Source organism: Oncorhynchus kisutch, linkage group LG24 (assembly GCF_002021735.2).
Source record: "Oncorhynchus kisutch isolate 150728-3 linkage group LG24, Okis_V2, whole genome shotgun sequence".
NCBI lineage: Eukaryota > Metazoa > Chordata > Actinopteri > Salmoniformes > Salmonidae > Oncorhynchus > Oncorhynchus kisutch.
This window is the reverse complement of record NC_034197.2, coordinates 41,793,830-41,805,980: the sequence shown is the minus strand read 5'-3', so window position 1 is coordinate 41,805,980 and position 12,151 is coordinate 41,793,830. Positions and strand designations below refer to the sequence as shown.

The following is a 12,151-nucleotide window of genomic DNA, read 5'->3' as shown; positions in this document are numbered from 1 at the left end:
CTCTCTCTCTGTCTCTCTCCTCTCTCTCTCTCTCTCTCTCTCTCTCTCTCTCTCTCTCTCTCTCTCTCTCTCTCTCTCTCCTCTCTCTGTCTCTCTCTCTCTCTCTCTCTCTTTTCAGTGACCCCAAATTGGACAGACGTAGACATTCATCCGGGAACATCTCTACCACTCTGGAGATGCTGCCAGGCCTGGAGGGGTTTGAACAGGAACCCTACGGCAAGGTAAATTCTACATTTACATTAGTGTTTGGGTCGTAAACCCCTGGTCCATCTCCATGTATCATAGGCCCAGGGTACGATGCAATTTAGAGGTTTTAGGTTCATTAGAACATCTTGGTACATATGATACGTAGTTAGAGGTCCTAGATTATATTCTAGGGGGAGTGCCCCCAAAACTAGAGTAGTCCTAGATTATATTCTAGGGGGGGGGTGCCCCCAAAACTAGAGTAGTCCTAGATTATATTCTAGGGGGGGGGGTGCCCCCAAAACTAGAGTAGTCCTAGATTATATTCTAGGGGGGGTGCCCCCAAAACTAGAGTAGTCCTAGATTATATTCTAGGGGGGGGTGCCCCCAAAACTAGAGTAGTCTTAGATTATATTCTAGGGGGGGGGGTGCCCCCAAAACTAGAGATGTCCTAGATTATATTGCAAGGGGGAGTGCCCCCAAAACTAGAGTAGTCCTAGATTATATTCTAGGGGGGGGGGGTGCCCCAAAACTAGAGTAGTCCTAGATTATATTCTAGGGGGGGGGGGGGGGTGCCCCCAAAACTAGAGTAGTCCTAGATTATATTGCAAGGGGGGGTGCCCCCAAAACTAGAGATGTCCTAGATTATATTGCAAGGGGGGGTGCCCCCAAAACTAGAGTAGTCTTAGATTATATTCTAGGGGGGGGGGGTGCCCCCAAAACTAGAGTAGTCCTAGATTATATTGCAAGGGGGGGTGCCCCCAAAACTAGAGTAGTCTTAGATTATATTCTAGGGGGGGGGGTGCCCCCAAAACTAGAGTAGTCCTAGATTATATTCTAGGGGGGGGGTGCCCCCAAAACTAGAGTAGTCCTAGATTATATTGCAGGGGGGGTGCCCCCAAAACTAGAGTAGTCCTAGATTATATTCTAGGGGGGGTGCCCCCAAAACTAGAGTAGTCCTAGATTATATTGCAAGGGGGGTGCCCCCAAAACTAGAGTAGTCCTAGATTATATTCTAGGGGGGGGGGGGTGCCCCCAAAACTAGAGTAGTCCTAGATTATATTGCAGGGGGGTGCCCCCAAAACTAGAGTAGTCCTAGATTATATTCTAGGGGGGGTGCCCCCAAAACTAGAGTAGTCCTAGATTATATTGCAGGGGGGGTGCCCCCAAAACTAGAGTAGTCCTAGATTATATTCTAGGGGGGGTGCCCCCAAAACTAGAGTAGTCCTAGATTATATTCTAGGGGGGGGGGTGCCCCCAAAACTAGAGTAGTCTTAGATTATATTGCAAGGGGGAGTGCCCCCAAAACTAGAGTAGTCCTAGATTATATTGCAGGGGGGGTGCCCCCAAAACTAGAGTAGTCCTAGATTATATTCTAGGGGGGGTGCCCCCAAAACTAGAGTAGTCCTAGATTATATTCTAGGGGGGGGGGTGCCCCCAAAACTAGAGTAGTCCTAGATTATATTGCAAGGGGGAGTGCCCCCAAAACTAGAGTAGTCCTAGATTATATTCTAGGGGGGGGGGTGCCCCCAAAACTAGAGTAGTCCTAGATTATATTCTAGGGGGGGGGCCCAAAACTAGAGTAGTCCTAGATTATATTCTAGGGGGGGGGGTGCCCCCAAAACTAGAGTAGTCCTAGATTATATTCTAGGGGGGGGGTGCCCCCAAAACTAGAGTAGTCCTAGATTATATTCTAGGGGGGGGGGGGTGCCCCCAAAACTAGAGATGTTTTAGATTATATTCTAGGGGGGGTGCCCCCAAAACTAGAGTAGTCCTAGATTATATTGCAGGGGGGGTGCCCCCAAAACTAGAGTAGTCTTAGATTATATTCTAGGGGGGGTGCCCCCAAAACTAGAGTAGTCTTAGATTATATTCTAGGGGGGGGGGGGGTGCCCCCAAAACTAGAGTAGTCCTAGATTATATTCTAGGGGGGGTGCCCCCAAAACTAGAGTAGTCTTAGATTATATTCTAGGGGGGGGGTGCCCCCAAAACTAGAGCAGTCCTAGATTATATTCTAGGGGGGGGAGTGCCCCCAAAACTAGAGTAGTCCTAGATTATATTCTAGGGGGGGGAGTGCCCCCAAAACTAGAGTAGTCCTAGATTATATTCTAGGGGGGGGGGTGCCCCCAAAACTAGAGTAGTCCTAGATTATATTCTAGGGGGGGGAGTGCCCCCAAAACTAGAGTAGTCCTAGATTATATTCTAGGGGGAGTGCCCCCAAAACTAGAGTAGTCCTAGATTATATTCTAGGGGGGGGGGTTGCCCCCAAAACTAGAGATGTTTTAGATTATATTCTAGGGGGAGTGCCCCAAAAAACTAGAGTAGTCCTAGATTATATTGCAGGGGGGGTGCCCCCAAAACTAGAGTAGTCTTAGATTATATTCTAGGGGGGGTGCCCCCAAAACTAGAGTAGTCTTAGATTATATTCTAGGGGGGGGGTGCCCCCAAAACTAGAGTAGTCTTAGATTATATTCTAGGGGGGGTGCCCCCAAAACTAGAGTAGTCCTAGATTATATTGCAGGGGGGGTGCCCCCAAAACTAGAGTAGTCTTAGATTATATTCTAGGGGGGTGCCCCCAAAACTAGAGTAGTCTTAGATTATATTCTAGGGGGGGGTGCCCCCAAAACTAGAGTAGTCCTAGATTATATTGCAGGGCCTAGAGTAGCCTTAACAGATAGACTGTCCCAAACTCTCTATTCCTCATACTGGACTATATAGGGAATAAGGTGCTATCACTGTAGGTCCCAAATGGAACACTGTGCCCTACTTAGTGTACTACTCTTGACCAGAGAGCTCTATAGGCCTGGGTCAAAAGTAGTGCACTAAGTAGGGAATAAGGTGCTATTTGGGACGTAACCATAGGAACCCTTTTTTACTCAGTGGTGTAAAGTACATAAAGTAAAAATACGTTAAAGTACTACGTTTTTTGGGGGGTACCTCTACTTAACTATTTATATTTTTGACAACTTTTACTTCACTACGTTCCTAAAGACAATTATGTAATTTTTACTCCATACGTTTTCCCTGACACCTAAAAGTACTCGCTACATTTTGAATGCTTAGCAGGACAGGAAAATGGTCTAATTCACACACTTATCAAGAGAACATCCCTGGTCATCCCTACTAGCTCTGATCTGGAGGACTCACTAAACAGAGAACATCCCTGGTCCCTACTGCCTCTGATCTGGAGGACTCACTAAACAGAGAACATCCCTGGTCCCTACTGCCTCTGATCTGGAGGACTCACTAAACAGAGAACATCCCTGGTCCCTACTGCCTCTGATCTGGAGGACTCACTAAACAGAGAACATCCCTGGTCCCTACTGCCTCTGATCTGGAGGACTCACTAAACAGAGAACATCCCTGGTCCTCCCTACTGCCTCTGATCTGGAGGACTCACTAAACAGAGAACATCCCTGGTCATCTCTACTGCCTCTGATCTGGAGGACTCACTAAACAGAGAACATCCCTGGTCCCTACTGCCTCTGATCTGGAGGACTCACTAAACAGAGAACATCCCTGGTCCTCCCTACTGCCTCTGATCTGGAGGACTCACTAAACAGAGAACATCCCTGGTCATCTCTACTGCCTCTGATCTGGAGGACTCACTAAACAGAGAACATCCCTGGTCATCTCTACTGCCTCTGATCTGGAGGACTCACTAAACAGAGAACATCCCTGGTCATCTCTACTGCCTCTGATCTGGTGGACTCACTAAACAGAGAACATCCCTGGTCATCCCTACTGCCTCTGATCTGGAGGACTCACTAAACAGAGAACATCCCTGGTCATCCCTACTGCCTCTGATCTGGAGGACTCACTAAACAGAGAACATCCCTGGTAATCCCTACTGCCTCTGATCTGGAGGACTCACTAAACAGAGAACATCCCTGGTCATCCCTACTGCCTCTGATCTGGAGGACTCACTAAACAGAGAACATCCCTGATCATCCCTACTGCCTCTGATCTGGAGGACTCACTAAACAGAGAACATCCCTGGTCATCCCTACTGCCTCTGATCTGGAGGACTCACTAAACAGAGAACATCCCTGGTCATCCCTACTGCCTCTGATCTGGAGGACTCACTAAACAGAGAACATCCCTGGTCATCCCTACTGCCTCTGATCTGGAGGACTCACTAAACAGAGAACATCCCTGATCATCCCTACTGCCTCTGATCTGGAGGACTCACTAAACAGAGAACATCCCTGGTCATCCCTACTGCCTCTGATCTGGAGGACTCACTAAACAGAGAACATCCCTGGTCATCCCTACTGCCTCTGATCTGGAGGACTCACTAAACACATCCTTTGTTTGTAAATGATGTCTGAGAGTTGGAGTGCGCCCTTGGCGATCCGTAAATACATATTTTGTTAAAGAGAAAAAGTGGCTGTCTGGTTTGCTTACTATGAGAATGTTGCAATGATTTATACTTTTACTTTAAGTATATTTTAGCAATTACAATTACACTTTTATTACATTATCTTGTATTTAACTAGGCAAGTCAGTTGAGCAAAAAACAATGGGTTAACAGTGGGTTCAGGAACAGAATGATAGGTTTTTAGCTTGTCAGCTCAGGGATTTGATCTTGCTACCTTTCGTTTACAAATCCAACGCTCTAACCAGTAGGCTACCTGCCGCCCCAATATCAGTCCACAGGGTTAGGAACTATACTGCACCATGCTGTTTCACACTGTGCTGTTTTACTGTGCTACGCTAGACTGTGTATTGTTGTCCGTATCACTTGTTTTCTTCCTGCTCCCCTCGTGGCGTTGAACATCCATCTCCTGTATGACTTATTGATTGATTGATTGACCTCCTCCCCAGACGGTATCGTACGCCCAGTTCCTCTACCCGACCAATGCTCTGGTCCGCCAGAAGACTGCCTCGGTGGACATCACCCTGCAGGTGCCCCTCACCCTGCAGGTGCCCCTCACCCAGGTGACCCGGAACAGCATCCCCCGAAACTACACCCCGACTAGGCTGAACTCCAACGTGGGACTGGATTTAGGTATTTGACCCGGTTGTGTTGTAGGAATGGATGTTGGTTGAACCTTTAGCAATATGGTGGACATTCCTGGTCCATCAGAGGGCAGAATGGAGCTTTTATCACGTTGTGGACTGTCTGTACCTGCTTTCCACGGGGTCATGACCTCTACTGTACCTGCTTTCCACGGGGTCATGACCTCTACTGTACCTGCTTTCCACGGGGTCATGACCTCTACTGTACCTGCTTTCCACGGTGTCATGACCTCTACTGTACCTGCTTTCCACGGGGTTATGACCTCTACTGTACCTGCTTTCCACGGGGTCATGACCTCTACTGTACCTGCTTTCCACGGGGTCATGACCTCTACTGTACCTGCTTTCCACGGGGTTATGACCTCTACTGCACCATGCTACCACGCTGGTTCTACTGTACCATGCTGGTTCTACTGTACCATGCTGGTTCTACTGCACCATGCTGGTTCTACTGCACCATGCTGTTACTACTGCACCATGCTGGTCCTTCTGACCCAGGCCACCATGCTGGTCCTTCTGACCCAGGCTACCATGCTGGTTCAACTGCACCATGCTGGTCCTTCTGACCCAGGCTACCATGCTGGTCCTTCTGACCCAGGCTACCATGCTGGTCCTTCTGACCCAGGCCACCATGCTGGTCCTTCTGACCCAGGCTACCATGCTGGTTCAACTGCACCATGCTACCATGCTGGTCCTTCTGACCCAGGCTACCATGCTGGTCCTTCTGACCCAGGCCACCATGCTGGTCCTTCTGACCCAGGCTACCATGCTGGTCCTTCTGACCCAGGCCACCATGCTGGTCCTTCTGACCCAGGCTACCATGCTGGTTCAACTGCACCATGCTACCATGCTGGTTCAACTGCACCAGGCTACCATGCTGGTCCTTCTGACCCAGGCCACCATGCTGGTCCTTCTGACCCAGGCTACCATGCTGGTCCTTCTGACCCAGGCCACCATGCTGGTCCTTCTGACCCAGGCTACCATGCTGGTTCAACTGCACCATGCTACCATGCTGGTCCTTCTGACCCAGGCTACCATGCTGGTCCTTCTGACCCAGGCCACCATGCTGGTCCTTCTGACCCAGGCCACCATGCTGGTCCTTCTGACCCAGGCTACCATGCTGGTCCTTCTGACCCAGGCTACCATGCTGGTCCTTCTGACCCAGGCTACCATGCTGGTCCTTCTGACCCAGGCCACCATGCTGGTCCTTCTGACCCAGGCTACCATGCTGGTCCTTCTGACCCATGCCACCATGCTGGTCCTTCTGACCCAGGCTACCATGCTGGTCCTTCTGACCCAGGCCACCATGCTGGTCCTTCTGACCCAGGCTACCATGCTGGTCCTTCTGACCCAGGCCACCATGCTGGTCCTTCTGACCCAGGCTACCATGCTGGTTCAACTGCACCATGCTACCATGCTGGTCCTTCTGACCCAGGCTACCATGCTGGTCCTTCTGACCCAGGCCACCATGCTGGTCCTTCTGACCCAGGCCACCATGCTGGTCCTTCTGACCCAGGCCACCATGCTGGTCCTTCTGACCCAGGCTACCATGCTGGTTCAACTGCACCATGCTACCATGCTGGTCATTCTGACCCAGGCTACCATGCTGGTCCTTCTGACCCAGGCCACCATGCTGGTCCTTCTGACCCAGGCTACCATGCTGGTCCTTCTGACCCAGGCCACCATGCTGGTCCTTCTGACCCAGGCTACCATGCTGGTTCAACTGCACCATGCTACCATGCTGGTCATTCTGACCCAGGCTACCATGCTGGTCCTTCTGACCCAGGCCACCATGCTGGTCCTTCTGACCCAGGCTACCATGCTGGTCCTTCTGACCCAGGCTACCATGCTGGTCCTTCTGACCCAGGCCACCATGCTGGTCCTTCTGACCCAGGCTACCATGCTGGTCCTTCTGACCCAGGCCACCATGCTGGTCCTTCTGACCCAGGCCACCATGCTGGTCCTTCTGACCCAGGCTACCATGCTGGTCCTTCTGACCCAGGCTACCATGCTGGTCCTTCTGACCCAGGCCACCATGCTGGTCCTTCTGACCCAGGCCACCATGCTGGTCCTTCTGACCCAGGCCACCATGCTGGTCCTTCTGACCCAGGCCAACACGCTGGTCCTTCTGACCCAGGCCACCATGCTGGTCCTTCTGACCCAGGCTACCATGCTGGACCTTCTGACCCAGGCTACCATGCTGGTCCTTCTGACCCAGGCCACCATGCTGGTCCTTCTGACCCAGGCTACCATGCTGGTTCAACTGCACCATGCTACCATGCTGGTCCTTCTGACCCAGGCTACCATGCTGGTCCTTCTGACCCAGGCCACCATGCTGGTCCTTCTGACCCAGGCCACCATGCTGGTCCTTCTGACCCAGGCCACCATGCTGGTCCTTCTGACCCAGGCTACCATGCTGGTCCTTCTGACCCAGGCCACCATGCTGGTCCTTCTGACCCAGGCTACCATGCTGGTTCAACTGCACCATGCTACCATGCTGGTCCTTCTGACCCAGGCTACCATGCTGGTCCTTCTGACCCAGGCCACCATGCTGGTCCTTCTGACCCAGGCCACCATGCTGGTCCTTCTGACCCAGGCCACCATGCTGGTCCTTCTGACCCAGGCTACCATGCTGGTCCTTCTGACCCAGGCCACCATGCTGGTCCTTCTGACCCAGGCTACCATGCTGGTCCTTCTGACCCAGGCTACCATGCTGGTCCTTCTGACCCAGGCCACCATGCTGGTCCTTCTGACCCAGGCTACCATGCTGGTCCTTCTGACCCATGCCACCATGCTGGTCCTTCTGACCCAGGCTACCATGCTGGTCCTTCTGACCCAGGCCACCATGCTGGTCCTTCTGACCCAGGCTACCATGCTGGTCCTTCTGACCCAGGCCACCATGCTGGTCCTTCTGACCCAGGCTACCATGCTGGTTCAACTGCACCATGCTACCATGCTGGTCCTTCTGACCCAGGCCACCATGCTGGTCCTTCTGACCCAGGCCACCATGCTGGTCCTTCTGACCCAGGCCACCATGCTGGTCCTTCTGACCCAGGCCAACACGCTGGTCCTTCTGACCCAGGCCACCATGCTGGTCCTTCTGACCCAGGCTACCATGCTGGACCTTCTGACCCAGGCTACCATGCTGGTCCTTCTGACCCAGGCCACCATGCTGGTCCTTCTGACCCAGGCTACCATGCTGGTTCAACTGCACCATGCTACCATGCTGGTCATTCTGACCCAGGCTACCATGCTGGTCCTTCTGACCCAGGCCACCATGCTGGTCCTTCTGACCCAGGCTACCATGCTGGTCCTTCTGACCCAGGCTACCATGCTGGTCCTTCTGACCCAGGCCACCATGCTGGTCCTTCTGACCCAGGCTACCATGCTGGTCCTTCTGACCCAGGCCACCATGCTGGTCCTTCTGACCCAGGCCACCATGCTGGTCCTTCTGACCCAGGCTACCATGCTGGTCCTTCTGACCCAGGCCTACCATGCTGGTCCTTCTGACCCAGGCCACCATGCTGGTCCTTCTGACCCAGGCCACCATGCTGGTCCTTCTGACCCAGGCCACCATGCTGGTCCTTCTGACCCAGGCCAACACGCTGGTCCTTCTGACCCAGGCCACCATGCTGGTCCTTCTGACCCAGGCTACCATGCTGGACCTTCTGACCCAGGCCACCATGCTGGTCCTTCTGACCCAGGCTACCACGCTGGTCCTTCTGACCCAGGCCAGGGGTAGAATGTGATGGAGAAGAGAGAGAGAACATTCTGATTCATCCACCTCTGATGAATCACACTGAATAACAGAGGGGTGTTGCTGCTCGGGTCTAGATAGTGAAATTGAATTTCAAATTGAAACAGCGAGAGAGTGTCTGGATTCTCCTCCTCATCTCTGCACTGAGAGACAGACTGTCAGCACTTGTCAGTGATCAGCATGGCCTGTGTGTGTGAGAGAGGGAGCGTGTGAGGGGATCTTCTCTTGTGCGTATGCATGTGTGTCAGTCACATTACCACAGATGGTGATAATAATGTGTTCTCCTCCCCACTCTTTCTTCCCTATATCCCTGGGTCTGATTTAGCAACACGTTGTTAACTAGCAACACACAGCTGTGTGTGTGTGTGATGTGCTAGCTGTTAGTTATTCTGTGTTGCCAAGGTGACCGGGGACAGATCCCAGAGACAGTTATTCTGTGTTGCCAGGGTGACGGGGACAGATCCCAGAGACAGTTCGTCTGTGTTGCCAGGGTGACGGGGACAGATCCCAGAGACAGTTATTCTGTGTTGCCAGGGTGACGGGGACAGATCCCAGAGACAGTTATTCTGTGTTGCCAGGATGACGGGGACAGATCCCAGAGACAGTTATTCTGTGTTGCCAAGGTGACCGGGGACAGATCCCAGAGACAGTTATTCTGTGTTGCCAGGGTGACGGGGACAGATCCCAGAGACAGTTATTCTGTGTTGCCAGGGTGACGGGGACAGATCCCAGAGACAGTTATTCTGTGTTGCCAGGGTGACGGGGACAGATACCAGAGACAGTTATTCTGTGTTGCCAAGGTGACCGGGGACAGATACCAGAGACAGTTATTCTGTGTTGCCAGGGTGACGGGGACAGATCCCAGAGACAGTTATTCTGTGTTGCCAGGGTGACGGGGACAGATCCCAGAGACAGTTATTCTGTGTTGCCAGGGTGACGGGGACAGATACCAGAGACAGTTATTCTGTGTTGCCAAGGTGACCGGGGACAGATACCAGAGACAGTTATTCTGTGTTGCCAAGATGACCGGGGACAGATACCAGAGACAGTTATTCTGTGTTGCCAGGGTGACGGGGACAGATCCCAGAGACAGTTATTCTGTGTTGCCAAGGTGACCGGGGACAGATACCAGAGACAGTTATTCTGTGTTGCCAGGATGACGGGGACAGATACCAGAGACAGTTATTCTGTGTTGCCAAGGTGACCGGGGACAGATACCAGAGACAGTTATTCTGTGTTGCCAAGGTGACCGGGGACAGATACCAGAGACAGTTATTCTGTGTTGCCAGGATGACGGGGACAGATACCAGAGACAGTTATTCTGTGTTGCCAAGGTGACCGGGGACAGATACCAGAGACAGCTGATGGTGAATACCACTGCCTCCTAAATGGTACCCTCTTCCCTTTGTAGTGCACACTACTTTTGACCAGAGCGCATAGGGAATAGGGTGCACACTACTTTTGATGAATACAGACCTGGTAGCTGGTGTAACTGTCATATGTGTGTGGTTCTCCTGACTGTCTCTCTGTCTGTGGAGGAGTTCATGAATGATGTGTGTGGTTCTCCTGGCTGTCTCTCTGTCTGTGGAGGACTTTCTGAATGATGTGTGTGGTTCTCCTGGCTGTGTCTCTGTCTGTGGAGGACTTCATGAATGATGTGTGTGGTTCTCCTGACTGTCTCTCTGTCTGTGGAGGACTTTCTGAATGATGTGTGTGGTTCTCCTGACTGTCTCTCTGTCTGTGGAGGACTTTCTGAATGATGTGTGTGGTTCTCCTGACTGTCTCTCTGTCTGTGGAGGAGTTCATGAATGATGTGTGTGGTTCTCCTGACTGTCTCTCTGTCTGTGGAGGAGTTAATGAATGATGTGTGTGGTTCTCCTGACTGTCTCTCTGTCTGTGGAGGAGTTAATGAATGATGTGTGTGGTTCTCCTGGCTGTCTCTCTGTCTGTGGAGGAGTTAATGAATGATGTGTGTGGTTCTCCTGGCTGTCTCTCTGTCTGTGGAGGAGTTAATGAATGATGTGTGTGGTTCTCCTGGCTGTGTCTCTGTCTGTGGAGGAGTTAATGAATGATGTGTGTGGTTCTCCTGGCTGTCTCTCTGTCTGTGGAGGAGTTAATGAATGATGTGTGTGGTTCTCCTGGCTGTCTCTCTGTCTGTGGAGGACTTTCTGAATGATGTGTGTGGTTCTCCTGGCTGTGTCTCTGTCTGTGGAGGAGTTAATGAATGATGTGTGTGGTTCTCCTGGCTGTGTCTCTGTCTGTGGAGGAGTTAATGAATGATGTGTGTGGTTCTCCTGGCTGTCTCTCTGTCTGTGGAGGAGTTAATGAATGATGTGTGTGGTTCTCCTGACTGTCTCTCTGTCTGTGGAGGAGTTAATGAATGATGTGTGTGGTTCTCTTGACTGTCTCTCTGTCTGTGGAGGAGTTAATGAATGATGTGTGTGGTTCTCCTGACTGTCTCTCTGTCTGTGGAGGAGTTCATGAATGATGTGTGTGGTTCTCCTGGCTGTCTCTCTGTCTGTGGAGGAGTTCATGAATGATGTGTGTGGTTCTCCTGGCTGTCTCTCTGTCTGTGGAGGAGTTAATGAATGATGTGTGTGGTTCTCCTGGCTGTCTCTCTGTCTGTGGAGGAGTTAATGAATGATGTGTGTGGTTCTCCTGGCTGTGTCTCTGTCTGTGGAGGAGTTAATGAATGATGTGTGTGGTTCTCCTGGCTGTCTCTCTGTCTGTGGAGGAGTTAATGAATGATGTGTGTGGTTCTCCTGGCTGTCTCTCTGTCTGTGGAGGAGTTAATGAATGATGTGTGTGGTTCTCCTGGCTGTCTCTCTGTCTGTGGAGGAGTTAATGAATGATGTGTGTGGTTCTCCTGGCTGTCTCTCTGTCTGTGGAGGAGTTAATGAATGATGTGTGTGGTTCTCCTGGCTGTCTCTCTGTCTGTGGAGGAGTTAATGAATGATGTGTGTGGTTCTCCTGGCTGTCTCTCTGTCTGTGGAGGACTTTCTGAATGATGTGTGTGGTTCTCCTGGCTGTCTCTCTGTCTGTGGAGGAGTTAATGAATGATGTGTGTGGTTCTCCTGACTGTCTCTCTGTCTGTGGAGGAGTTAATGAATGATGTGTGTGGTTCTCCTGACTGTCTCTCTGTCTGTGGAGGAGTTAATGAATGATGTGTGTGGTTCTCCTGGCTGTCTC

At 51.6% G+C, this 12,151-nt stretch overlaps 1 protein-coding gene across 1 annotated transcript in view; it reads left to right on the top strand.

Annotated features, from left to right (window-relative positions):
- cables2b (Cdk5 and Abl enzyme substrate 2b) overlaps positions 1–12,151 on the top strand; it is a 91,735-nt gene that overhangs the window by 56,408 nt on the left and 23,176 nt on the right. Inside the window, exons 4-5 of the mRNA XM_031804089.1 lie at positions 119–221; positions 5,011–5,194. Coding sequence (XP_031659949.1) covers positions 119–221; positions 5,011–5,194 — 287 coding nt within the window. The remainder of the gene's footprint in view (positions 1–118; positions 222–5,010; positions 5,195–12,151) is intronic.